Below are 26376 nucleotides of genomic sequence, written 5' to 3' on the forward strand. Positions count from 1 at the left end.
TAACTGCCCCCTCCCACAGCCTAACCATAACTGCCCAGCCCCCTCCCTTATCTGCCCCCTCCCACAGCCTTACCATAACTGCCCCCTCCCACAGCCTTACCATAACTGCCCCCTCCCACAGCCTTACCATAACTGCCCCCTCCCACAGCCTTACCATAACTGCCCCCTCCCACAGCCTTACCATAACTGCCCCCTCCCACAGCCTAACCATAACTGCCCCCTCCCACAGCCTAACCTTAACCTTCCACCTAGTGCCTAATCCCAAGTGCAGTACTTGCCTTCATTGGGGCTGTCGAGATTCTGAAAATCAGGATCCTGACTGTATCCCATTGTCCATTATACAGTATGTTGAATGGATATATTAAAATGAACCTAATATATAAGAAACATTGTGAGTTTTACTAAAGTATGTTTCCAAGTTCTAAATGATAGGGTGCTCATACATTTGAACTTGCCACAGTCACTATATTTAAAATAAAAATAAATAAATAAAATATTTTTTACAAAAAGTAATTGTGCATAAAAATACAAAATATGACATCTTCAATGTTATACCCTGCAGGGAATATATTGGCCAATTCATCTAACCAAATCCGAATGGCTCTACGATATTAGTAGAATAATTGCGGCTGATAGTAAGTTGGCCACACATGCGTCCAATAATGAAGCTGTAAAAAGCTGCATGTAAATATAACATATTTACATCCACATATTATTTGGGCATTTCCGATGCATCCAGCACTGCACCAGCAGTATACAATACAGTATGTGCCAGGATTGTGTCAGGTGCACTGGCTACCCAACCAGGTCACAAGCATAAGAAAACTTCATTAACATTTGATTAGATAGCGAGAGCGCATTGGCTATTAGATTTTATTGACATAAAAATGATCATATTCCTTACTGCAGTGGTTCCCAAACTTTTTGGAATCAAGGTGCCCTAGAGTATCAGAATGTTTTTTCATGGCACCCCTAGGCCAAAAGTTTCTCATTGAGAAACTTATAAAAAAATATTAAATCAAGTCAATTATGTTTGTCATTCTTAGGGTCAGTTATATGGTGAGGGACAGGATTTGCTTCTGTTTGTCCACATATTTTATGATTGGCAGCCACCAGCACTGGTTTTGCCTATTACATGGACAATAAATAGTTTGAATTGGTCCTGGACCAGCAACTTGAGGTTGGGGTGCCTCAGGGTGCCACGGCACACAGTTTGAGAACCACCGCCTTACTTCATATGAATGAAAGTAGCAAAAATGTTTAATATTTTCAACATATGCCCGCAACTTAGATAATATCTGATCAGTGAAGCTTCAGAGGTGATTACGCAAGCGGCTAGTTAGTGCTGGAGAGACATCATCATAGGTATGTACTGTAGCATACCTCCCAACATGACCCTCTCCAGGAGGGACAAAATGCTCTGTTTCTGAACTACCTTCTTAATTTAGGATTGCCGGCAGCTGTTTTGAACAGGTTGATTGATATGAAAGGTGTTTCACCATAAGTGACGGCAATCATAAATTAAGAGGGAGGTCCAGGAGCAGAGCGTTCTGTCCCTCCTGGACTGTGGAGGGTCCAAGGATCCTCTACAGCACCAGTCTCCTCTCTCTCCCTGGATAATGTGCCTCTGCTGCCAGCAGTAGTGTTACGAGGGTGGGCAAGCAATCTCTCCACAGTACCCGTCCCGGTCCCACCCTTACTCTTGACGTCCTTGGTCATAGTGCAGCTTTTTTTGTAAGCATGCTCAGTACAAATTTTGCAAATTATAAGTTATGCCAACATGCATAAGTCCTACACTGTATTATGTCCATTGTATTCAGTATCTAAACTAAATCAGATTTTCCGTATTAAGGCAGCTCCACCTAGATTTAAATATGAGCATTTTGAAGATGCGTTTCAAATCAGTTATTATTATTTGGGTGATGTCCTTCCTTACAACTTATAGACTGCTTAGGTTTATGACCGGCTAAGGTATAATTATTTCCTATAAACTGCAGTCGTTAGGAAAAAGTGTATCTATAGAATATTGGAATTTCAGAATGACATGCAAATCTTGCCATAAAAGTTGCTCCGAAGGGTCAAAATGGTTAATTAATACGTTTGATTCTTCCTGATTGCTAAGAAACAGCGGACAGCCTCACGCTGAGGCAGCGATGTAAAACTCATGCATATACAAAATACATTTATTCAAATCTTTGCTATTTCTGTCTTTTTTTTTTTCCCCCCAAGGGCATGAGACCAAGGCGATGTTAAACAACAGCGGTCCGCGTTACAAGCGCAGCAAGATCGAAAGACTGATGAATATCAATGTTTTCTTCTGCGTCGGCATCCTGTTCATCATGTGCCTTATTGGAGCTTTAGGTTTATATTTAAATTTCTTTCTTGCACTGTATTATTTTATTTTAGGAGCTCTCGTGTTTAGGCTTGAAATCACTGCACACCAAAATTAGCAAAGTCGCGTACGAAAGTGACATCACCTTTTTAATAAAAAAAATGTGCTTCTAATCCTGCTCTTCATTAACCGTATCCCATGAACAAATGTCACTTTAGGAAAGGTAATTGCATAAGTGTTATTGATCTTGCAGCAATCTTTTTGATGGTTATTGGGTCAGATCTTCTGCAATATCATGCCTGATAGTTGTGTGTCCATCACAATTTTAATGTGTGTTTGAGTATGGGGAGAGCACATTATTTTGACACTTCTGCCCTTCCCAGGTTCATTTGCAATCATATGCACGACTGCCCAAAGTATTTGGGGAGATAAGTGATCTTGTTTTATGGGAGGTAGGTACCGGTGCCACAAAACGTTCACGCTGGCCTGGGTGCTGGGGCCGTGGCTATGCATTCTCATTGTGCAGATACCTATGGTAGGCTCAGAGGTGGAACTACCAATGTTGCAGAGGGTGCATTGCATCTAGGCTCCTACCAGCAATGAGTTATCCCTGGCCCCCCAGCAGACCATTTTGAGCAATGTCGGTTGAATGGTCTAGTGCAGCAAGCAGGGTGGGTCCCAGTGCCTGAGAGACCTGCCCCTTAGCACTGTCGGACTGGGGCATGAAGGTCCCACCGGGAGAATGTAGTAGTAGTAGTAGGGGCCCATATTTAGATGTGTGGCCAGGTTCCAGAGGGCGTGTAGCCAGCTGCCACAGAGGCCTGGCTTACCATTTAGAGAGGACATGCTCTGTGCCCCTTGATATTGAGAATAGAGGGATAATTGCAAAACCCTCCTGTATATAAAAAGAACAAAATAAATAATTGGGAGCGCTGCTACTACCAACTGATGATCAACCTACAGCGCAGCCTTTATATTATTGCACTTTATTGGTGGTAATTAATTTGTCATAGCTACATGAAGGATTAAACTCACAGTAAAAAATCCACAATAAAAAAATATTTGATCCACAATAAAAAGAACAGCATAAAATACACCATATACAGTAAATACTTATTCTGGATTCAAGGCCACAGTAATCTCATAAGCATCCCATAATAATCAGAATCAGAATCAGAATCAGCTTTATTGGCCAGGTGTACTCACGTACACTAGGAATTCTTTGTGGTACAATGCATCGCCAAGCAGCAACATGAAGGGGGAATACATAGCATACGAAGGGGGAAGAACATAGCATACATTACACACATTACACGTATGAGTTGATACTGCACATTGCAACTGTACAATAGACTCAACATATTAGACATATTATACACGTAGGACTAAACACAAAGGCTGCTTGGCAGAGCAGCACCGAGGCAGCCATCCGCGGCGCCAACTAGAACTCAAACAATGCACATAATACAGAAGATTTAAGTATTACATCAAAAGATAAACCACACAGACAATAAAGACAGAAAGCATAATGCAGGGTTGGTGTAAGCATTTTGGGTAATAACCTCCAGGGGTTGTGTATTCCACCCTCACAAGGTACCAGGTGCGGCAGCCATCTTAGGCGCTCTGCGTAGGATTACCCAGGGTGGAATAGTCCACCCCTAGAAGAGAACACAAAACGGGGAGATTGCAGAGTCCTTAGGTTCAGAGTAGGGTTCCAATAAAACCATCAGGTCCATGTATTTTTCATCCCATCCACAAGTTTACCAGATAAGGCAGCCATGTTGGGCGCACTACTAAGGTTACACAGTGGGAGATGAGCCATACAAGGGCCAAATAACCACCATATTAATCCAAAAGTTTGATATGCAATTTGTTTATGACATAAGAAATAGCTCAGTTCCTATATATGTGTATATATATATATATATATATATATATATATACATAATATGTACGTACGTACGTACGTACGTACGTACGTACGTACGTACGTACATACATAATTTTTTTGTTTTTTAGATGAAAACAAATAAAATCTGAGGTATAACAAAGAGAGGGGGCTAATGACTTTTTGTTAAAATTTACTTAAAAATTGCACAAAGACACCATTAAAAAATTATTTTTAAAAATATATATATATTTTTTTAGAAGCTAAGGGATCTATTTACTAAGCCCTGGATGGAGAGAAAGTCGCTGGAGATAAAGTACCAGCCAATCGGCTCCTAACTACCATGTCACAGGCTGTGTTTGAAAAATGACAGTCAGGAGCCGATTGGCTGGTACTTTTTCTCCAGCGACTTTATCTCCATCCAAGGCTTAGTAAATTGACCCCTAAGACACAAAAGTTTGTGTGAGAGATTTAGCTTCTCTTAATGTGGAGAGTCAATGAGGTAAATCTAGCGCTGTCCGACTTCACCCCTTGATGTCTCCCTGTCACCCACTGTTGTGTGGCATAGCGTGAGCTTGGGTGGGGGTAGAGGAGGAGGGGGGACCAAATTATTTTTTTGCACCTGAGCCCACCACTTACCAGTTTTGTCACTGGGTAAGCTCACCAGTAGGCATGGGCACGGAAATCATGGGCGGAGTGATCTGGTAAAAAAAAAAAAAATGGGTATTTTTGTTCATTACTGTGTTGTCTTAAACATGAAAGGGGGAAAGGGGATTACGTGTGGTCACACAACCCCCCATGACAGACACTCTCCTCCCCCCAACCCCCCACACAATGTTGGGAGGTATGCCTGTGAGAGTTACAGGACATAGAGGCAGCAGGAATTGTATACACATAGCAGGATCCTCCTACAACAGAAAGTAAGGATGTTTGGGCTCTATCAAACTCCGGCTGGAAATATGTTTTTTTTGTCAAATAAATCTCTAAAAGAAACTTTTTTTTTTCATATATTTAAATGATTGAATCAACAATTACTTCACCTTCTATTTAAAGATACATTTTCTCCATGTCTGTATTAGGTGTCTACATAACACTAGACCAGTGGTTCTCAAACTGTGTCCTAGGCACCCTAGGGTGCCTCAGGACACTTGCAGGGGTGCCTTGGATTGATGGTCCAGGACCAATTCAAATTATTTATGGTCAATGTAATAGGCAAAACCAGAGCTGGTGGCTGCCAGTCATAAAATATGTGGCCAAACAGAAGCAAATCCTATCCCTCACCATGTAACTGAGCCTACGGATGACCTATAAACACAATTTACTTAATTGAATATTTCTTGCTAAATTTCTCAATGAGAAACTTTTGGACTAGGAATGCCAAGAAAAAAATTCTGATACTGTAGGGCGCTGTGATTCAAAAAAGTTTGGGAACCACTGCACAAATACATTCTAGTCCTATACATTTTATTTATTTAAACTGGTTTATGTTTTTGTTTGCAGGTTATGGCATTTGGTATGGCAAGTTCACAGTGCATCCAATATTTGTGGTTCCAAATTCTGATGGGACTTACCTTTCTCCAGTTCTCTCTGGTTTTTACATGTTCCTCACCATGATAATCTTGTTGCAGGTAAGCAGATGTGTAAAAAGCTCCCCAAATTCAGGTCCCAGCTTTTTTCATCATGCCGAAACACTTGGTTGCTAACACCAACTGGCTTTAAACTGTTCCTACTTATGGACTTCTCAATACTGTGGGCTTAGAACCAAGCTCAGGTTATCACTAGGATAAATAAAATTACAAATAACTCTACTGAAAAATATGAAAAAATTTCTGTCTATAACTATTTGCACTTTTCCTACAGATCTTAATTCCAATTTCTCTGTATGTATCGATCGAGTTGGTGAAACTGGCCCAGATCTATTTTATACATAACGACATTGATCTATATGACGAGGAAATTGATGTTTCAGTACAGTGCCGGGCATTAAACATCACAGAAGATCTTGGGCAAATCCAGTATGTCTTCTCGGACAAGACGGGTACTCTGACAGAAAACAAAATGGTCTTCCGTAGGTGCACAATTGTAGGAAGCGAGTTCTCCCATCAGGAAAATGGTAAGTTATTAAGAATTGTATACACTAGGACAGTCTTTGACTCCACCACATTGAAATGACACAACTACATATTTTCAAGGCAGACATAATTAGCTGCAGAAAGGATAATGAGTAACATAACTTGGTTCTCATCCATTTGCCTCAACATTGTAGATAATGTTAATGCTGCATTCCTGAAAAGTAAGCAACCAACCCTTCATGAATCCTCTATGGAAAATTTTCCTTGGTTTGTTTCTTCATTCTGCTATCAGTAAGAGAATTCTGCAAAGTTTCCACAGCATCATGTGAGAACCATTCAAACCACAGACACACACAACATGATGTTGTGAGCAGAGGGGGTTGTAGATGCCTCTTTAAGCTCATGGAAACCACAGACACATGGAACAAGATGTGAGCAGAGAGGCTTTTGAATGCCCCTCTGAGCTCAGTCTGCTCTGTAAAATCCTCCTCAACTGTCACTTCTGTCTGTCTTGCATTACACGCTGACAGTCAGTCAGTCTGTGAGTATGACTGCCAGCTATACGTGTCTGTCCTTTGAGAGATTTTGAAAAGGTGATAATGATCTGTAGGAAGGCAATGCAAATGACTGTGCATGCTTAAAAGCGACTTAACTCGCTATTTACATTGGAAAAAATCTTCATTGTGGGATTTCTGCATTTAACTGCCCATTAATTACAAGTATTTGTGGTTCTTTCATAAAAGCCGTGTTACTTGAATATCATCTGAATTATAATTTTTCCGTTTTATACATAAACATAACAAATTTAAATATACAAAAGTATAACAGATGTTTTAAGTGTATATAATCTGCCTCCTTTAGTGTGAAACAATGATTCGATAATCGCACTGTTCTTCTTTCCGTCTAACAAACTCAAGAGATTTCGGCGGAACTATTTTTGTTTTCAGATATTTCAAACACAGCAGCCGTGAAGAAAACACGTTCACATTTCCAGCAAGCATTTTAATGAGTGACTTAATGTTCATTTCTAATTCACAGCAAAGCGTTTAGAATCTTACATAGAAACTGGCAGAGAAGAAGATTCCGATGACGAGGAGCTGACAAAACCCAGGAACTTCTCACTTCTTAACCTTGCTGAAGAAAACCATAACACAGTGCGCCATAAAGGAACACGGGCTCTGCGACGGTGCCAAAGTGCACGACCCAACATCCAAGGGCACTTTAGGAAGAAATCAGAAGGACGTTTCGACATATCCCAAGTGGCATTTAGCAGTCCTATTGTAAGTATTTCAATTGCATGCCTGTGTCCAAATAGCAATGAGCGCAACAAAAGATTTTGGGTCAGATGCATCATCGCTTGAAGTGATAAAATGGAGAGTAAAAAAGTGCCAGCCAATCAGTGTCTTACTGCCATGTTACAGACACTGGGGCAGATGTATTAACCTGGAGAAGGCATAAGGAAGTGATAAACCAGTGACATGTGCAAGGTGATAAATAAAGGCACCAGCCAATCAGATCCTAACTGTTAATTTACATATTGGAACTGATTGGCTGGTGAGTTTATCACCTGCACATATCACTGGTTTATCACTTCCTTATGCCTTCTCCAGGTTGATACATCTGCCCCAGTGTCTGTAACATGGCAGTTAGGAGCTGATTGGCTGGCTCTTTTTCACTCTCCATTTTATCGCTTCCCAATCGATGATGCATCTGACCAATAATCTCAAATAAATCAAATACACACTGAAACGTGCATCCTCAAATATCCTTAGATTCAATACGATATTACATATGAAATCAAATTTGTGTGTTTCCTACTGTAGTGTTAGAGGACCATCGAGCCTAAAACAACAATTCGTTAATGTGTGTAATGCACATAAACATTCATGCCAGTGACCCTTACAGTGATTGTACATCCTCCTCCTGAGATTAAACTGGGTCTCAAGAGGAAACAAAAGTTTGCAGTAAAGTTAAAACATTAACAGCTTTTCCGTTGTACAGTTAGTTACAAGTCATGTTATATCTCACCTACTAATATTTTATATCTTATGGACTTTTAACTTCATTCTCTAAAAAAGGTCTCTTAAAATGAAAAACCCACAATAACTATTTTATATAATAAAATCAAGTACTGATAAAAAATATATATATTGTCATCACATTGGCATGGGCACTGCACGCATGCCGCCCGCATTTCATAAAATTAACCCTATAATCACTTCCTCAGGAATATACCAGTGACACATCAACACTCTGGGGGAGATTTATCAATCTTTGGAGAGAGGTAAAGTTTAGAGAGAGAAAGTACCAATCAATAAGCTTTCCTAATTGTCACTTTACAGGCTGTGTTTGAAAATATTACAGGAGCTGATTGGTTTGCACTTTATCTCTCTCCGAACTTTGATAAATCCCCTCCTATACAGTGTAACACAATTTTTGCTAGCAGCTCACTTCTTTGCTGGTAACATTCAATATCGGTGTGCCTAACATGCAAGCAGCCAAGCTTACATTAAAAAAATTAAAATAAGAAGGCGTGGCCACCTCTGTCACCCCCCCCCCCCCCCACTCCCCCCCCCCCCCCCCCCCTCCACCCATGGTCTCCTCACCCATTAATCACTGATTGATAAATGAGGGAATAATACACACCTCCTCTCCCGGATACTTACCCCCCCCCCCCTCCCACTCTAAATAGCCCCATGCTGTGTTCTATTAGACACTTATACTGTTCCTAACACACACACACACACACACACACACACACACACACACACACACACACCTTATACCTGCTCTGGATAGTAGTATACGAGCATGAACACTCTCCCTTCAACCTTGACCACACCCTGAGCCACCCGTGGCGACTTACAATGGTTCTGTATACATATCTTAACATATACCTTAACACTGTATAATAAATAACAGTCATAACACAGAAGTGACTTTTTAAACTTGGTCGTCCATTTATTGATAACATAACAAGAGTAAAATAACACCTGGAATAACATCAAGAAGTGGTGACGGGACAAGTGCGGCCAGGACAGGACGACTAGGGGCAAGTCAACTACAAAATGCTCCAACACAACTATTATACAGTATATTGGGGGTGTTTCACATTAAATGGGGGCTAATGTGGGAAGTCCCAGGCATCCACCGTCCCAAAAACAACTAATGTTGACTACCATCTGGGCATCCAGCCCTCTTTAATTTCATGCAACTATATCAATAGAAGTGGTTGGTAAGGTCAATGGCCCAATGGGCTGATATTTAATAACGCCCCACTCTGGAAAGAGCCAGAGTATATACGACCAATCTTACTGGCTGGCTGCACTTAACACACAGAAGCTGAATGAATAAAGAGGGAAGAGAAGGAGGTCAGATGAGAAAGCGACTAATCAACTATAAGCAAATCAATTTTACACTCCACCCACTCCAATCATTGGTTTCAATCAGTGTGAATGTTACTGTCTGACCTGTGTACAGCCTCTGGGTTTATATTCCTCCAAGCTGCAGCGGCCTTTGCCAGCATCCTAATAAAAATAATACAAAAACAAAACTAAACACAACAGCATTATAGCTAACGCAATATACGTGACATTAAACCATTGTAGAAAAAAATACTAAATCGTGGAATAACACCCCCTCTCTCTCTCTCTCTCTCTCTCTCTCTATATATATATATATATATATATATATATATATATATAATTTCCATCAGAACTGTAATAGACAGGGTCGTAACTAAGGGTGTGTGAGCAGCGCCTCCAGCAAGGGTTGCCATGGGGGCACCTGTGTTAAGCTTGCACGGTGCCTGGAGAGCTGGTCACGTGCAATGCTGTCTTGGCATCCTGTATGTAAGTTCATGATGCCACTTGCCACATATGTGGGAGAGACAGAGCAGGTGCCTTGTTATGGCACTGAAAGTAATTTAGCTTTAATTATTGTATACGTTCTCCTATTTGTTTTATGGAATATACAAAAGGATGTAATTAGTCCTTTCCATTCTACAGCAATTTCTAAGGAACTCCATATCTTGACTGTATCTGAATACAAGCAACATGGCTTCCACTCAACCAGAATGCTGCCCTGTCCTCATTAATTTTGTAATTCTCGTCAGAGGACTTATGTCAAGCATTTTTAGAATGAGCAGTGGCAGGATAAATGTTTTAATTAAACCTAGCTTAATTTTCATTGGTGCAGTTTGTTTCCATTTCAATTGCTAAGCGCATGACTGCCTACAGAAGATCACTCGTTTATGTAATTAACAAAACATTCTATGAATGAGCGGTACATCATTAAATATACACCAGCTCTATGTCATCATCTGTAACTAGTATTTTGTACCGTTCATTTGCCAGGTTGCTAGCTATTGTTCTCGATGTTGCAAAGGTTTTTATTCATCCCTCTCCCCCTAAATATACTCTCTCTTCCTCTTGTCTCCCTGTTCCCTGTCTTACTCTCTTTCTCCCATCTCTCATTTCCCTGTTTTCCTCTCTTCCTCCCATCTCTTTGTTTGCTGTCTCCCTCTCTTCCACCCATCTCTGTTACCTTCCTCCTTCTCTTCCTCCCATTTCGCTGTTCCCTGTCTTCCTCTCTTCCTCCCATCTCGCTGTTCCCTGTCTTCCTCTCTTCCTCCCATCTCTCTGTTCCATGTCTCCTTCTCTTCCTCCCATCTCTCTGTTCCCTTTCTCTCCCGCTCTCTCTCTCTCTCTCTCGACCTAATTTGAGACCTTCTCTTTTGATGTCTGAAGCCAGTTCACTGAAGGCAGTAAAGAAGCTGTGCCCGGAAAGTAGCCAGTGAGAGCTATTATATGTATCAGTGCTCTATAATCATATTTATAAATTACTGTAATCGGCCACACTGGTTCATTAACCTTTATTAACAATAATATCTTTGTATGTATATATATATATATATATATATATATAGTTAGTATATAAATTATATATATACATATATGTGTGTGTATATATGTGTGTGTATATATATATATATATATATATATATATATAGTATAAATTGAAGAAGATTAGTGTATAATTTTTTTGAGTTATCGCAGGTGTTCGGAAAAAAAACTCCTATGAAAATAGTTTGGGCGAGTTATAATAAATCAAAGTGTGTATACGTATTTGGGGGACCTATATATATCAGCATCAATATTAATGTCTGTCCCCTATTTTGCTGTTTATTTTTATACATTTTTTTGTTTATTTTTTCAGTGATGGTGTGTTTACTGCATAGTGCACACATGAGATTAGTTTAGCCCAAAGGAAAGCTCTCCCTCTAAGCGATTCCGAAGTTCCACAAGAAAAATACAAAGCAAACTTAGAATAATTGTTATTAAATAGTATTACTAAGCAATGCTTTCCTCATCCTTTCCACCTGAGCCTGCGTGGTGGTAATAAGAAATGCCTTATGTGATGCATGACAAACGAATGAATAATGATTCCGCTTGGAAGCACCACTAATTGGATGGGTAGACAGATGGATTTATATGGGAAGTGAAGCATCTCTGAAAGGCATACAGCTTTGCTACTGCTGTATGTAAAAATAATAGCAACACCACTACAAATTGGGATCCGAAATGGTAAAGCTAAAATAAGATTTTTTTAATTGATTTTTTTACGGTTAAAAATTCAGTGTTCAGGACTTAAAAATAATAATAATAATAATAATAATGTAAAAATGAAATGGGTAAGTGACCTTTTATTTGAATTTATAATTAGATCTGAGTAACTATTTCCAACAGCAAAGTGCAAAAAATCCACTTTTAGTATTTATTTTTGTGGCTTTAAATTTACATAATCATTTTTAAAAATAGTTGTTAATAATAATAATAATAATAATAATAATAATAGTAATAAAAAGTTGTATTTGCATTGTGCTTTTTATCCAAAAGAACTCAAGGTGCTTAGATAATGACATATATGTCTATGTTGTCCTCTAACTGTTATGGCCTTTAAAGAAAAGTTCTATTTTATGTGTATGAAAATGTGCTACTTACGAGAATTTTCCACCTTCAGACAACTTTAATTTAACGCTTTGCTCATGCCTTCCTTCAACATTGGCATTGCCAGGCCCACCGAGACATTGGGCAAGGCCAGTCCAGGGGTGTATGGCTATGATTCATTGTGGCATTCATTTACTGTGATCATGTGTGCGGGTGATGGTTCCATCTGCTAGGTTCTTATGGAGGCCAGGGCTCAGGTACCTTGTACCCATCCAACCCTTTCTTTGCACCTGGACATTGATTTATAATTTTGGTTTCTTATTTAGTTTTTCGGGCAAAATCTATCATCTAGGCAGAGTTTTCCTGTTTCTTGCCTTTAGTTTAAAGTCATTCCGGCTGTTCTCCATACAACTGTACCCACCAAATAGTTTTATATAGTATTCAAGGGTGATCATAAAAATAATTCTGCTTTAATGACAAAAAGATTTGGTGACCACGCAGAAGACCATCAGAAAAGTAAAACAATACATTTAGTAAAAATATTATTATATTTTTGGTAGTGTTGGAGATATGTGTGTCCAGATTGGATAACGTGGCAGAGTATCAGTACACACCAGTGGATGCCATTGATCTACAAACAGCCCAGTTTCTTAACCAGGAGAGATAAAGTACTGTAGGTACAGCCGTACTCACTGTTATACACCAGTATCTGAAGCTGATCATGTGTGGAGCAGTGTGTCCTACATCTCGCCAGCCTATGAGTGTGTAGCTTGCAGGTACAGTAGCGGTGCAGCTACATTCGAAAACGTTGTGGATCACTTATAAATGGAGGTCTATCTGGTGCTAATTGGAAGACTTTATTGTGGCACACTCACACAGTAAAGACAATATAGCCCCTGCACATGCTCAGTAGAGATTTCGGCAGCCATCTTGGGATAGGGCGTGAAGCCGCCTTCCTGGATTACAGGAAGAATGGAGTCTGCGCCGTAGCGCACTCCTCTTTCAACAAGTAGCAATATAATCATCATTATTTTTCATTTATTTATTATTATTATTACTTTATTATTATTTCCACTTCTTGATATTTGAAGGGTATGTAAATATATCTGTTTGGAGACAATACCATGTGACACTGCTTCTACAAGGTAAATAACTTGTATGCTGCTTAGAAGATCAAATAAATCTGTTTACTGGTACATGTTATGTGGAACACATGAAAAAGAAGAAAAGCTCCACAAACTCCCCAATCTATCAAACCGAGAGAATATTTGCCATAAACCTCATCAATAATAATAGTGCAACCACACCAGCACAAAAGAGTAAAAACAACATTATTCACACTCGGCAAATTGGCTGATTTTCACAATACTAGATGAGATCGTGTCATCCGTTTAATTATCAAATCTATAAAAATAACATCTGTTCTAAAAACAAACTACAAAGCTGGACACGTTCCAGAGAACAAGTAATGAAATCTACTCTATCCAGATGCCAGCTACGGGACAAATGCCGCTAATTGGGATACAGTCAGACAGAAAGAGAGGAACATGGGAAATAAGGAAGCTGCATTCTATAAGGATTTTAAGTCTTAAAAATCCCAGTTTTCCGGCACGAAGCTCTCTGTGTCTGTTCTCCGCATAGCAGTTTATTTTAATAGTTTGACCAGCCAATTTATTTTCACGGTTTAGACAGGTTGACGCTTTCACCATTGGGGGATAAAAGAGCTCTGATTGTTTAGATTAGTTGAAATGTATTGCTGCATAAGGGCAGTTGATGAGGATGAATAAAAAAATTAATTGGCATTTTCTACTCTGTTTCAGGAGAAAGACGTGACCCCAGATCAGACGCTGTTAAAGAAGGTCAGAGAAGCGTCGGTCCAAATTGAAACTCTATCTTCATTTAAGTCGCAAAGCAGCAGTAGGTCTTCCAGTTCTCCTTATATCGATTTCTTTCTGGCTCTGGCCATTTGCAATACAGTGATGGTCTCCACAGCAACTGAGCCCAGGCAGAGGGTAAGCACAATAGAAGTTTTCGTTTATTACGCTTTAATCCTCCTGATATCTCCTCTTCACTGTGACCGCTGAGATCCAACCAAAATGCCATTTTTGAGATCAATGTAAAGGACATCTTTTTACTTATTTTATAAAGAACAAATACCTGAAATTAGTCTCTAGTTTCAAGGTTCCAAGCCTTTCTGGTGCCGAAACAGATGCTTATATAAGGGGCCACGGTTGCAATTACTGTCGCACTGCATACACTGGACTAAACGCAGATGCAGCGTTGCACACACCTATGCAACCACACTGAACCTATCCACATGCCTGTTAATATTAAAATAGCTGTCATCGTTACCTGTGTGCATTTGTAGCAACCTGGTGCTAGAGTTGCGTCTCAAGTCAGGATGATCTCTGTGTACTCTGAACTGCATAGCCTGCAATTCCATCTACATGCCTCCAATGCACCCCAACTAAATGTAGCCTACGTGAAAACACCCAGTTATATCATCCAGCCACAGCTGGAGATGTGACCGAGATGTGTACAACTTGAGATTGTCCGTAGATGCATGCGATCAGCTATGGCCACTGCACAGTGCCAACAGTTGCAGGATCCGTCTGCCGAACGGACCTCTGTGCAACTCTGAATTGAGCCCTGAGTGAGTGTGCTTGTAAGCCGATTAATAATACAAAAAGTAACCAGGCGCTAATATATCATCACCAGATTTAAATGATTGTGTTGCTGGTAATGAAAATTTTATACAAATAATATTGCAATTAGTGTATATTCAAGCTGCAAGAGAAAGCTTGACTTGGGGTAAATCAAGTCAAAAAGAACCGGCACTTTACAGTCTCCGGTAACACTGGAACAACAAACAAATCTCCTCCTGCGCTATGTATATTATGATATGATATGGCTCAGAGTTCAATAAAAACAAATAAATAAATTCATATATTCCATATATCTTTTTTATTATCACATATGAATATATATATAAAGAATAAACTATTTAGACCGGTCAAATATAACACTAACAAAAATCTTACCTAACTAAAGGAGGTGGATCTTAGATAAACTTCTGTGCACAGAATATAATGAAAAATTAATAAAATCACTAAAAAGTCAGTCCATGTATTGGATCATAAAATTAATTAACCAGCTGTAATTCGCACCTATGTGGTAGACAGCATATCATTATGTCTTTATATGTTGGATATCCTCAGTATGTTGCCACTCGGCCAAGAAGACAATGATATGCAAATCAACCGCTCCACACTGGAGCCTTACGTGTAGCTTGCACCTGTAGCTGTCATGCGGAAAAGGTGAATGACATGTGAGACGGTCTCGGGCTGCGGGAACGGCGCTTCACTGGCGCCTGCTGTGCTGATGATTAACCCGACTTCCAAGCTCTGCGAGTCCACGTCTCCAGGTGCTGTGTGCAGACACCTCAGTCACAGTTGTAATCCCCCGTTCTCCGTTAGCTCTCCAGATGCTGCTGCTGGATGTCAATATACTGTAGGGGTGCAATTCAGCTGGTATAAAGTCCAAAGGTCTGCTTCTGACGCGTTTCGCTCCTCTTATGGGGGCTTCCTCATAGAATGACAATGAATGTAAGCCGATTAAACTCACTGGTAAATAGTTTATTTGAAAACTAAAATATGTGATACCCAAATGCAGGGACACCAAGAGAACGGCCTTGGGTTTGCCTAGGTGACACGTGCAGGCCATCGGATCAAGACCCACCCCCTCCCTTCGGCAAAGCGGCAGCATGTATATTATTCGCAATGAATGGTTTTTAGATTGGTGTGGCCATGCCCCATATTTTAGCTAAGACCCAACTCTTTTACACGTTTGAATCTATTTGTGTTGTTTTTTTAAGGTTACAATGGCACCTCTGCTGAAACAATCAGCCTCATCTCTGGAAAAAGTCCAGCATTTGTTACAACGGATAAAGTTATTGAGGCTGAGCCAGCCCACCACCACCACCCCATCCACCACTACCACCACTACCACCACTCCATCTGACTCCAACCCTGCAACCCCTTCAAGCTCCAAGAAAAACAAAGTTAGTCCAGATAACTCATCTCGTTGTAGTTCGGGTGATGCTGAGAACCAAAGCAGTGGGAGAGAGGCCTCATCGGCAAGCAGAAACAGCAGCGACAACTGCATCGAAGAAATGTTCAACGCCGTTGCTCCATTCCATATAGAGGATGAGTTCTGCTATGAAGCAGAAAGCCCAGATGAGGCGGCATTGGTCCATGCTGCAAGGGCGTACAGCTTCACCCTAATGTCCCGCACCCCTGATCAAGTGACGATACGGCTTCCACAAGGCACCCTGCTCACTTTTGAACTTCTGTACACCTTGGGCTTTGACTCAGTCAGAAAAAGAATGTCTGTGGTGGTTCGTCATCCAATAACAAGAGAGATCATCGTGTACACCAAAGGAGCTGATTCTGTGATCATGGATTTATTAGATGACCCAGCCAAAGGTAACTTCCTATGCTCCTTGATTTGGCTCTGCAAATTATTATTAATTTATTTACACTTGATGCAATATTTCTATATTTATGTATTTAGGGAACCATTGGGCCTGATAGTGTAGGGGTGTACATGCCCACATAGCACTGGCTACACCCACACAGCGCTGGCCACACCCTATATGCTTCTTGAAATAATCATTTTCTTCAATCATTTTCAGTCCCAGGTCCATGTGGTGCTTAATCAGGCCCTGAGAAGAGGCCAAATGCATATTCACAATTGAAAGTTTTTTGTTTTCTATTATGAATTATTTGATATACCTTACAAGTTATTATAGGATATCCGGTGTCCCATCTCCTCCGTCCTGCATGATGGTGAGGAGAGGACTTTGAGTCAAATCCATGATCATTGAAGACGTGATGAAGACATTCAAGACAAGAACATTCAATCTATGATCTTGTCTCATAAAAATTGCATAACACCTCAACCTATGCTCCAATGGGAATATGGTCCATGAAACGCATTACAAGGGACAGTGAGTCAATCCCCCCAACCCCCCCCCCCCCCCCCCGGTTTAACGCACACCTACCAGAGGCACAAAAAATGAGCCCATAGTACATTATATGTCCTAACTTTATCACAATAGCAAACTTTACTTGTTTACACAGTTTTTGGTACATTCTTTTTTATTCCTATAACATCTACTGATATAATTGTGTCCAGTGTAGAGAGCAAAGCACTTTCTTTTTCATCCACTAGGGGTCACTGGAGTACTCTTGGGATATGGACGGTTCCACTGGAACTAGGCTTTGACTATACCTCCCCTCCATATCCCAGAGTACCTCAGTGTTTTTTCGGTGCTCACAGAGCAACTAGGCTTGTGGAAGTGGATCCACAATTATTGATTTTTCTCTTTGATTATTTTTGAAAACATCCCTTTCCCCCTTCCAAGAAGGCGAGGGTTTGGGATAGTGAAAGCTGCTCATGCAGCTGTGGGTGTCGGACCTCTCTAGAAGAGCTCCCTCATTTCCACGTGCAGGACACCTGCAGTAAAAGGCTGACAGTGCTTGCAGAGAAGCCCCGTCATTGCCCTCACCACAGGGTCCAGGTATGTGTTTGGGGCGGTCAGCTCATGCTGCCGCCCCGCTGTGTGGGATTACTGAGTCTGTGTATTATGCCGTGCGCTGCCCGCAGCCGCCTCTTTCAGCGCCGCTGTGAACACCTCTCCCGCCGCGCTCAGCCACGCTGGTGCATAGCCGCTCCACGGCTCCATGCGGCATATCGTATGGCACTTCCGGAGTCATAGCAGCGGTCTCCGGATACAGAGTAGCGGTACACGGAGCACGGGGGAGAGAGGGAGGCACACACTTCTTTATCCAGGGTGTATGGTCTAACACAGAGCCAGCAGCGCTGTATAGATAAGTAACAGGATGGCATATATACATTTAAAATAATCTGCTGCATAAGTTAAATGTTTGCACTTTGTGATATTCTGTGAGCATGGGGACATATTAAACCATGCTTCCTGTTTTTCCTGTTTCTCTCCAGATTTTCCTGTAATACATCTCTCCACCATTGAAGGCGCAGGGGTGTTAGGGGGATTTTGGGATCAGGCATATTACTGGCACACTTGGCCAGATATATAGAGACACCTTAGTACTATTTACTGAGTCGCACAGGTTTTCTCTCTCTTGTCTTTGTTTTTTTTTATTATTATTATTATTATTTACATAATGAGTAAGACACCAGCAAAGTCTAAAGGGCCCTACTCACTGGCCGAGGTGCCCGACGGCCGATACGGCCGACGAGCGACCCGGCGGCGAGGGGGGGCAGTGACGGGGGGAGTGAAGCTTCTTCACTCCCCCCGTCACCCGGCTCCATAGACGTGCAGGCAAATATGGACGAGATCGTCCATATTGGCCTGCATGCACAGCCGACAGGAGACCAGCGATGAACGAGCGCGGGGACGCGCATCGTTCATCGCTTAAGTCTCCACACTGAAAGATATGAACGAGATCTCGTTCATTTATGAACGAGATCGTTCATATCTTTCAAAATATCGGCCAGTGTGTAGGGCCCATAAGAAGCAGTTTTTCTGCAATGTCTGTAAGGGTGTATTACCTGACGGATTTACCACATGTAAAGTATGTGTGGTAAATTCCGAAACAAATACAACTCCTGCTCCGGTTCCAAATCTGGTACAATTAGTGCTCAAGCCACGCACAGTCTCGGTTCATTTGTGCATTCGCCTCTTAGGCACAATGGTGGCGGCTTTCGAAGCACTTCAGTTCGGAAGGTTTCACTCACGTCCTTTTCAACTGGATGTGCTCGCACAGTGGTCGGGCTCGCACTTACAGATTCACCACAGGGTAAGGTTGTCTCCAAGGACCAGAGTGTCTCTACTCTGGTGGCTCAGGGTACAGAATCTAACCGCAGGAAAACAGTGCAGCACCTGGAATTGGATAATTCTCACGGCAGACGCAAGTCTCAGAGGTTGGGGAGCTGTAGTTCAGAATCTTCAGCTCCAGGGTCTCTGGGCGGATCACGAAAGATTGCTGTCTATAAATGTCCTGGAACTCCGGGCAATTTACAATGCGTTACGACAGGCAGTGCACATGCTGCAGGCTCAGGCAGTCCAGGTGCAATCAGACAATGCGACGGCGGTCGCATACATCAACAAACAAGGCGGAACGAGAAGCCGCATGGCAATGCGGGAAGTAGCTTGAATCCTCAATTGGGCCGAGTATCACCAAGTGATATTGTCGGCAGTATTCATTCCGGGAGTGGACAACTGGGAGGCGGATTATCTCAGTCGTCGGGATTTCCATCCAGGAGAATGGGCATTAAATCCAGAGGTATTTCTCATGCTGGTCCAGAGGTGGGGTTACCCGCAGGTGGACTTGATGGCATCTCGCCACAATCATCAAACGACCCAGTATGTATCCAGAACGAGAGATCCAGAGGCAGTGGCGGTGGATGCTCTCACAGTCAGGTGGCCATACAGTCTAGTATATCTGTTTCCACCGTTTCCGCTGCTCCCTCTATTGCTAAAACGGATCAAAAGAGAGTTCGTCACAGTCATACTAGTGGCGCCTCATTGGCCACGGAGAGCTTGGTTTTCGGATCTTCGCGGATTACTCGCAGACGATCCTTGGCCGCTCCCACTACGTCCGGACCTGTTACAACAGGGTCCGTTTCTTTACCCCGATTTAGCGTGGCTGCGTTTGACGGGGTGGCTGTTGAGACCGCCCTCTTAAGAAGAGAGGGCATTCCAGAATCAGTAATTCCAACCATGTTACGAGCTAGGAAGCCGGTTACGGCAGCTCATTATTATAGAATTTGGCGTGCCTATATAGGTTGGTGTGAAGCTAGGAAGTTTCCAACTTCATCTTTCAAGTTATCCCGTCTTTTGTTATTTCTACAGATGGGATTAGATGGAGGTCTACGTTTATCCACACTAAAAGTGCAGATATCTGCTTTGTCAATTTACTTTCAAAGACGGTTGGCTCTTTTGCCATCAGTACACACCTTTATGCAGGGTGTCCTCAGAGTACAGCCTCCATTCATTCCACCTACAGCGCCATGGGACTTGAATCTGGTTTTAGATTTCTTACCGTCTTTTCATTTTGAACCCTTACAACAAGTGGATATTAAATTTCTCACTTGGAAAACAATTTTTCTTCTAGCCTTGGCTTCGGCAAGGCGAGTTTCAGATTTGGGTGCCTTGTCATGCAAGCCACCATATTTGGTGTTTCATGATGACAGAGCGGAACTTCGGACGAATCCCGCTTTCTTACCAAAAGTAGTGTCATCTTTTCACATCAACCAACCAATAGTAGTTCCTGTGTTATTAGGACATTCCGAAACTCTGGATGTGGTACGTGCTTTACGCGTTTATGTGTCTCGAACGTCTACACTTCGTAAGACGGATACGTTGTTTGTTCTCTATGATGCTGCCAAGAGGGGTTGGCCAGCCTCTAAGCAGACCCTATCCAGATGGATAAAACTGACCATACGTCAGGCTTATCTTCAGGCTAGATTACAGCCGCCTACATCGGTAACAGCTCATTCCACACGTTCTGTTGGAACTTCATGGGCAGCTGGTCGTGGAGCCTCTACGACACAGCTTTGCCGGGCGGCTACATGGTCATCAGTGCACACGTTTGTGCGCTTTTATAAGTTTGATACTTTTGCGGCATCAGCATCTAGCTTTGGCCGTTTAGTGTTACAAGTGCCAAATAGCTCTCCCGCCCACGGGGGAAACTTTGGTACGTCCCAAGAGTACTCCAGTGACCCCTAGTGGATGAAAAAGAAAATAGGATTTTGGTACTTACCAGATAAATCCTTTTCTTTGAATCCATAGGGGGCACTGGACGCCCACCCAGAGCAGTTATTACCTGGTTGTGGTAAGTGCAGGGAATATTATGGTAACACACTCTTACCGACTGTTTCAAATTAGAAATTCTGTCGGGTTGGTGTCAACTGTTAGTTGTCATTTTTTGTTGGTGTCAACTTATTGTCCAGTTTGTTATATGTATTTCTCCATTGTCAACCTCTATAGCTCCAGTTCGGCTCAGTAAAAAACACTGAGGTACTCTGGGATATGGAGGGGAGGTATAGTCAAAGTTTAACTGTTCAGTGCCTAGTTCCAGTGGAACCGTCCATATCCCAAGAGTACTCCAGTGCCCCCTATGGATTCAAAGAAAAGGATTTATCTGGTAAGTAACAAAATCCTTTTTTTTTTTTTTTAAATCTGTTTACTGTAAAGTTTCAGTTCTATGTGAAGTTTGATAAATTCCAGTAAAAGAAAATCTATGCTTCCTGTAGAGTAGAAAAGAAAACACATCGGTGATAAACACAGGTTGGTCCATAAGTGTGGAAACACCCTTATAAACAGGAAATGAGTAAGAAAATATTAATGTCACCTGCAAAAGAAAACCCTGTTAAAACTAGTGAATGAATAGAGATAGTTTAAAATGAAGAACACCATTGTTTTTCTTCTGAAATTCAGCATCTGTTTGATATGTCACATGACTACCTTCCCGATTAAAAAAAATAGAGTTGCATCCAAGATGGCCACCATACTGGTGACCCTATAACGTTTTCCTCCACTCCAATCTCATATTTGTAGACACTGGATTAATATTTCCTTGCTCGTTTCCTTTTTATAAGGGTGTTTCCACACTCGTGGACCACTATGTATTTTCAGTTGTCCACAACCTTTTTTGTCTATATAATAAAAAGACTTTGTTGAAATGAAGATAAAAAGAATAGAACACTGCATTTGGTAAATGTCTACTGATTTAGTTATTTAAAGATGAATACACCCATTAAAGTATCATGTCAAATTTGCCAAGCATAAATAGACATTGCATCTTGGAATTCTGATGTTAATTGAAAATGTTTATCTGTGTTTATTATTACTATAGTTTACTATTACTATTGCGTATTAACTATTGTAATATTCAAAATAATACATGCTGTCCCATAATTCAACATTTTCCTGCTTTCATGTGCAACAGCTAATATAAGTGATGAGAAGAAATTACGGAAAATGCATGCAAGAACTCAGAGGCACCTGGACTGGTATGCCAGGGATGGTCTGAGAACATTGTGCATAGCTAAAAAGGTAAGGGATAGCTTATATTTTTCTGCCTTGCGCATAATTAATTTGCATACTTGTTATGATTAACCAGCAGGCAAGCTGTTCTTATCCGTATTGACTGCTGCGAAATTCAAACAGCAGGAACCAGAAAGTGTGTTAGCTGGCATCAAGTTCTGTTTTTTAGGACATTGGAACATCCACACAATGGAATTCAAACATAAGCCAATATGATTACTATGGCAATACAGTGTTTTATTAAGCAGTATTTCTTTACTTTGGACAAAGACGTTTCACTGTCAAAGTACAACTGAAAAAAGTACAACTGAAAGCTGTAAAACGCGTCGCATCTAAATTATACTGTAGATTGAGGATCTCCACCAGATCAGTTCTTGTCTAAAGCTCAAGTGTTTTCATGGAATGTAAATAGCCAAGTACCCTATCCACAAAGTACCCCTAATGCCCCTAAATCTGGGATTCTCTAAATCACTGTTTCACCCCTGCAGTCTTGCTCAGCATTTTTGCCCTGCAAAATTAGGTAATTGGCATTGGCGTGCCTACACTGCATTTAGCAAGGAATACCCTCCTTCCACTCTACTCCGATTGGCTGTAGCAAGTTTCTGCTGCTCTTTAAAACCCATGCGGTTTAGCGACAGTATAGGCACTTTGTGACCTATGTGTGTGGAGTATATTGCCAGGAAAAATACCCTTTGCCCTTTGAGTGGATGATTTTGTTATTGGTAAAACAATATAATTGGAAAATTGCATAATGTAGGAAAAAAAAACCTGCAAAACATAAAGGCATAATGTATAACTGTAAGTGTATTTTCATCCACGTGATTTCTCAATGTATACTTAAACTTTATATCCGTATAGGTACTAAGTGAAGAAGACTTCGTGCGGTGGTCAAATTTCCGTGAGGAGGCGCAAGCGGCCATTGATAACAGGGAAGAGTTAATTATGCAAACTGCTCAGCATTTAGAAACCAATCTCACTCTACTCGGTAAGTTAAATATACACTGATAATTTGGGATTCTTTAATTTGCCGGTGTTGCGGAACCCATTACTATATTTAGACAAAGGAAGGAGACCGGTTCTGTGGCCCAGAGTGGAAGACTGTTTTTTTTTTTTGTTTTTTTTTAACTATATCTTGACCTGTGGAAAAGCCACATACGTGGCAGAATTAGGGGTGTCAGGCCACTTACTGTATCAACATTTTATCAAGTTCTGTCAATGGTTTAATTACTGGTCGAACCCCTTTATTTCTACGGAGGGCCTATTGTGTTCCCTGCATTAATTCTACTAACAGAGTAGCGTCTGGCCGCACGGATATACATTATATATTAGGTGTCTGGATGGAGAATCCTCCCTCTCCTGAAGGCATAAATATTTTCTGTAACAATACTTGGTATGCATTATGTGATAAAACGTCACAAACTATTTACAGAGAAGAAAACATCACAGATGAGCTTTATACTGTAGGTGAAATACCAGCTCATTACGCCTCTCCCTAGGGTGGTATTCCTGTTATTAAAGATGTCTGAATGTTATCGACGTGGCAGCTTGAACGTTTCTGGATCCTTAATTAAGACTATCTACTGTATTCAATTTTGGGACTGCCCACTTACACACTCGATATATACCAGCAAAGGGCTGCCACTGTAAATGTCAGTTTTCATGGCATGCTAAATTGTAATATCATGCTGTCTTGGGCTGGGTGGAAATCATATATTCTTGCATTGGGAGTGGGGCACTCACATATTTCCAGTTCCACCTCTGGACACCCAAACTATGTGTGTGTGTCCGGGGGTCTGGCACTCCACACAAATCACTTTAACTGCTGCCGGTGCCCTCACAAAGGAGTAGATAGTGGTATTGCAGGTGTGGCACTCAAAGCATACTTTCAATAAAAGGCACAGAGGAGGAAGGTTAATTTCAATGTTTCAATAGCTGTGTATTGTCATCAGGTATTGAAACATTAAAGTTAACCTTCCGCCTCCGTGCCTTTATTTGAAAGGATGCTTTGAGTGCCGCACCTGCAATACCACTCTCTCTCTCTCTCTCTCTCTCTCTCTCTCTCTCTCTCTCTCTCTCTCTCTCTCTCTCTCTATATATATATATATATATATATATATATATATATATATATATTATTATTAGTGATGTGCACCGGAAATTTTTCGGGTTTTGGATTCGGTTCCGCGGCCGTGTTTTGGATTCAGACGCGTTTTGGCAAAAACATTTTTTTTGTTTTTGTCGGATTCGGGTGTGTTTTGGATTCGGGTGTTTTTTTTACAAAAAACCCTCAAAAACAGCTTAAATCATAGAATTTGGGGGTCATTTTGATCCCATAGTATTATTAACCTCAATAACCATCATTTCCACTCATTTCCAGTCTATTCTGAACACCTCACAATATTATTTTTAGTCCTAAAATTTGCACCAAGGTCGCTGGATGGCTAAGCTAAGCGACCCAAGTGGCCGACACAAACACCTGGCCCATCTAGGAGTGGCACTGCAGTGTCAGACAGGATGGCAGATTTAAAAAATAGTCCCCAAACAGCACATGATGCAAAGAAAAAAAGAGGTGCACCAAGGTCGCTGTGTGACTAAGCTAAGCGACACAAGTGGCCGACACAAACACCTGGCCCATCTAGGAGTGGCACTGCAGTTTTATAGCGAGAGGATGAATGCTTCCATCCTCATGTGAATCGGAACCACTAGCCATGAACATAGGCCAGGGCCTCAGCCGTTCCTTGCCACTCCGTGTCGTAAATGGCATATTGGCAAATTTACGCTTCTCACCAGACGCTTTTAATTTTGATTTTTGGGTCATTTTACTGAACTTTTGTAGTATACTTGACGACACAGAGGTAGAGCAGTGTACTACTGTACCGTACTGATATATATATATATATATACTGGTGGTCACCGCAACATTCTGCACTGTCCCCTCCTACTATATACTGCGCACAACTAAAATGCAGCACAGGTATGGATGCATAGTATACTTGACGACACAGAGGTAGAGCAGTGGACTACTGTACCGTACTGCTATATATATACTGGTGGTCACAGCAACATTCTGCAATGTCCCCTCCTACTATATACTGCGCACAACTAAAATGCAGCACAGGTATGGATGCATAGTATACTTCACGACACAGAGGTAGAGCAGTGGACTACTGTACCGTACTGCTATATATATACCGGTGGTCAGCAAAATTCTACACTGTACTCCTACTATATATACTGTGCACAACTAAAATGCAGCACAGGTATGGATGCATAGTATACTTGACGACACAGAGGTAGAGCAGTGGACTACTGTACCGTACTGCTATATATATACTGGTGGTCAGCAAAATTCTGCACTGTCCTCCTACTATATATACTGCGCACAACTAAAATGCAGCACAGGTATGGATGCATAGTATACTTGACGACACAAAGGTAGAGCAGTGGACTACTGTACCGTACTGCTATACTGGTGGTCAGCAAAATTCTGCACTGTCCTCCTACTATATACTACAATGCAGCACAGATATGGAGCGTTTTTCAGGCAGAGAACGTAGATATTTTCAGCACACTGAGCACAGATATTTGCAAGCACACTGAGCACAGATATTTGCAGCACACTGAGCACAGATATTTGCAGCACACTGAACACAGAAACTGAGAGAACGCTGCACGTCCTCTCGCTATCATCTCCAATGCACGCGTGAAAATGGCGGCGACGCACGGCTCCTTATATAGAATATGAATCTCGCGAGAATCCGACAGCGGGATGGTGACGTTCGGGCGCGCTCGGGTTAACCGAGCAAGGCGGGAAGATCCGAGGCTGCCTCGGAACCGTGTAAAATGGGTGAAGTTCGGGGGGTTCGGATTCCGAGGAACCGAACCCGCTCATAGCTAATATATATATATATATATATATATATATATATACATGTACACATATACCGCCCAACACGTGTATACAGCAGGTGGGTCTGAAGAAATGAATGGCTCATCCCTGCTCCCAACAACAGAATTTCAATGGACAGTGTCATCCTGTACTA

General features: G+C 41.5%; 1 protein-coding gene across 2 annotated transcripts in view; it reads left to right on the forward strand.

The window, feature by feature from the left end:
- Positions 1-26376, forward strand: part of ATP10B (ATPase phospholipid transporting 10B (putative)) — a 650716-nt gene that overhangs the window by 601090 nt on the left and 23250 nt on the right. For both annotated transcript variants that reach the window (XM_063928760.1, XM_063928761.1), the window contains 8 exons: positions 2230-2361; positions 5721-5848; positions 6081-6333; positions 7331-7572; positions 14061-14252; positions 16115-16724; positions 22236-22342; positions 23192-23318. In XM_063928760.1, the coding sequence (XP_063784830.1) occupies positions 2230-2361; positions 5721-5848; positions 6081-6333; positions 7331-7572; positions 14061-14252; positions 16115-16724; positions 22236-22342; positions 23192-23318 (1791 nt within the window). The remainder of the gene's footprint in view (positions 1-2229; positions 2362-5720; positions 5849-6080; positions 6334-7330; positions 7573-14060; positions 14253-16114; positions 16725-22235; positions 22343-23191; positions 23319-26376) is intronic.

This window comes from Pseudophryne corroboree, chromosome 6, assembly GCF_028390025.1.
Source record: "Pseudophryne corroboree isolate aPseCor3 chromosome 6, aPseCor3.hap2, whole genome shotgun sequence".
Lineage (NCBI taxonomy): Eukaryota > Metazoa > Chordata > Amphibia > Anura > Myobatrachidae > Pseudophryne > Pseudophryne corroboree.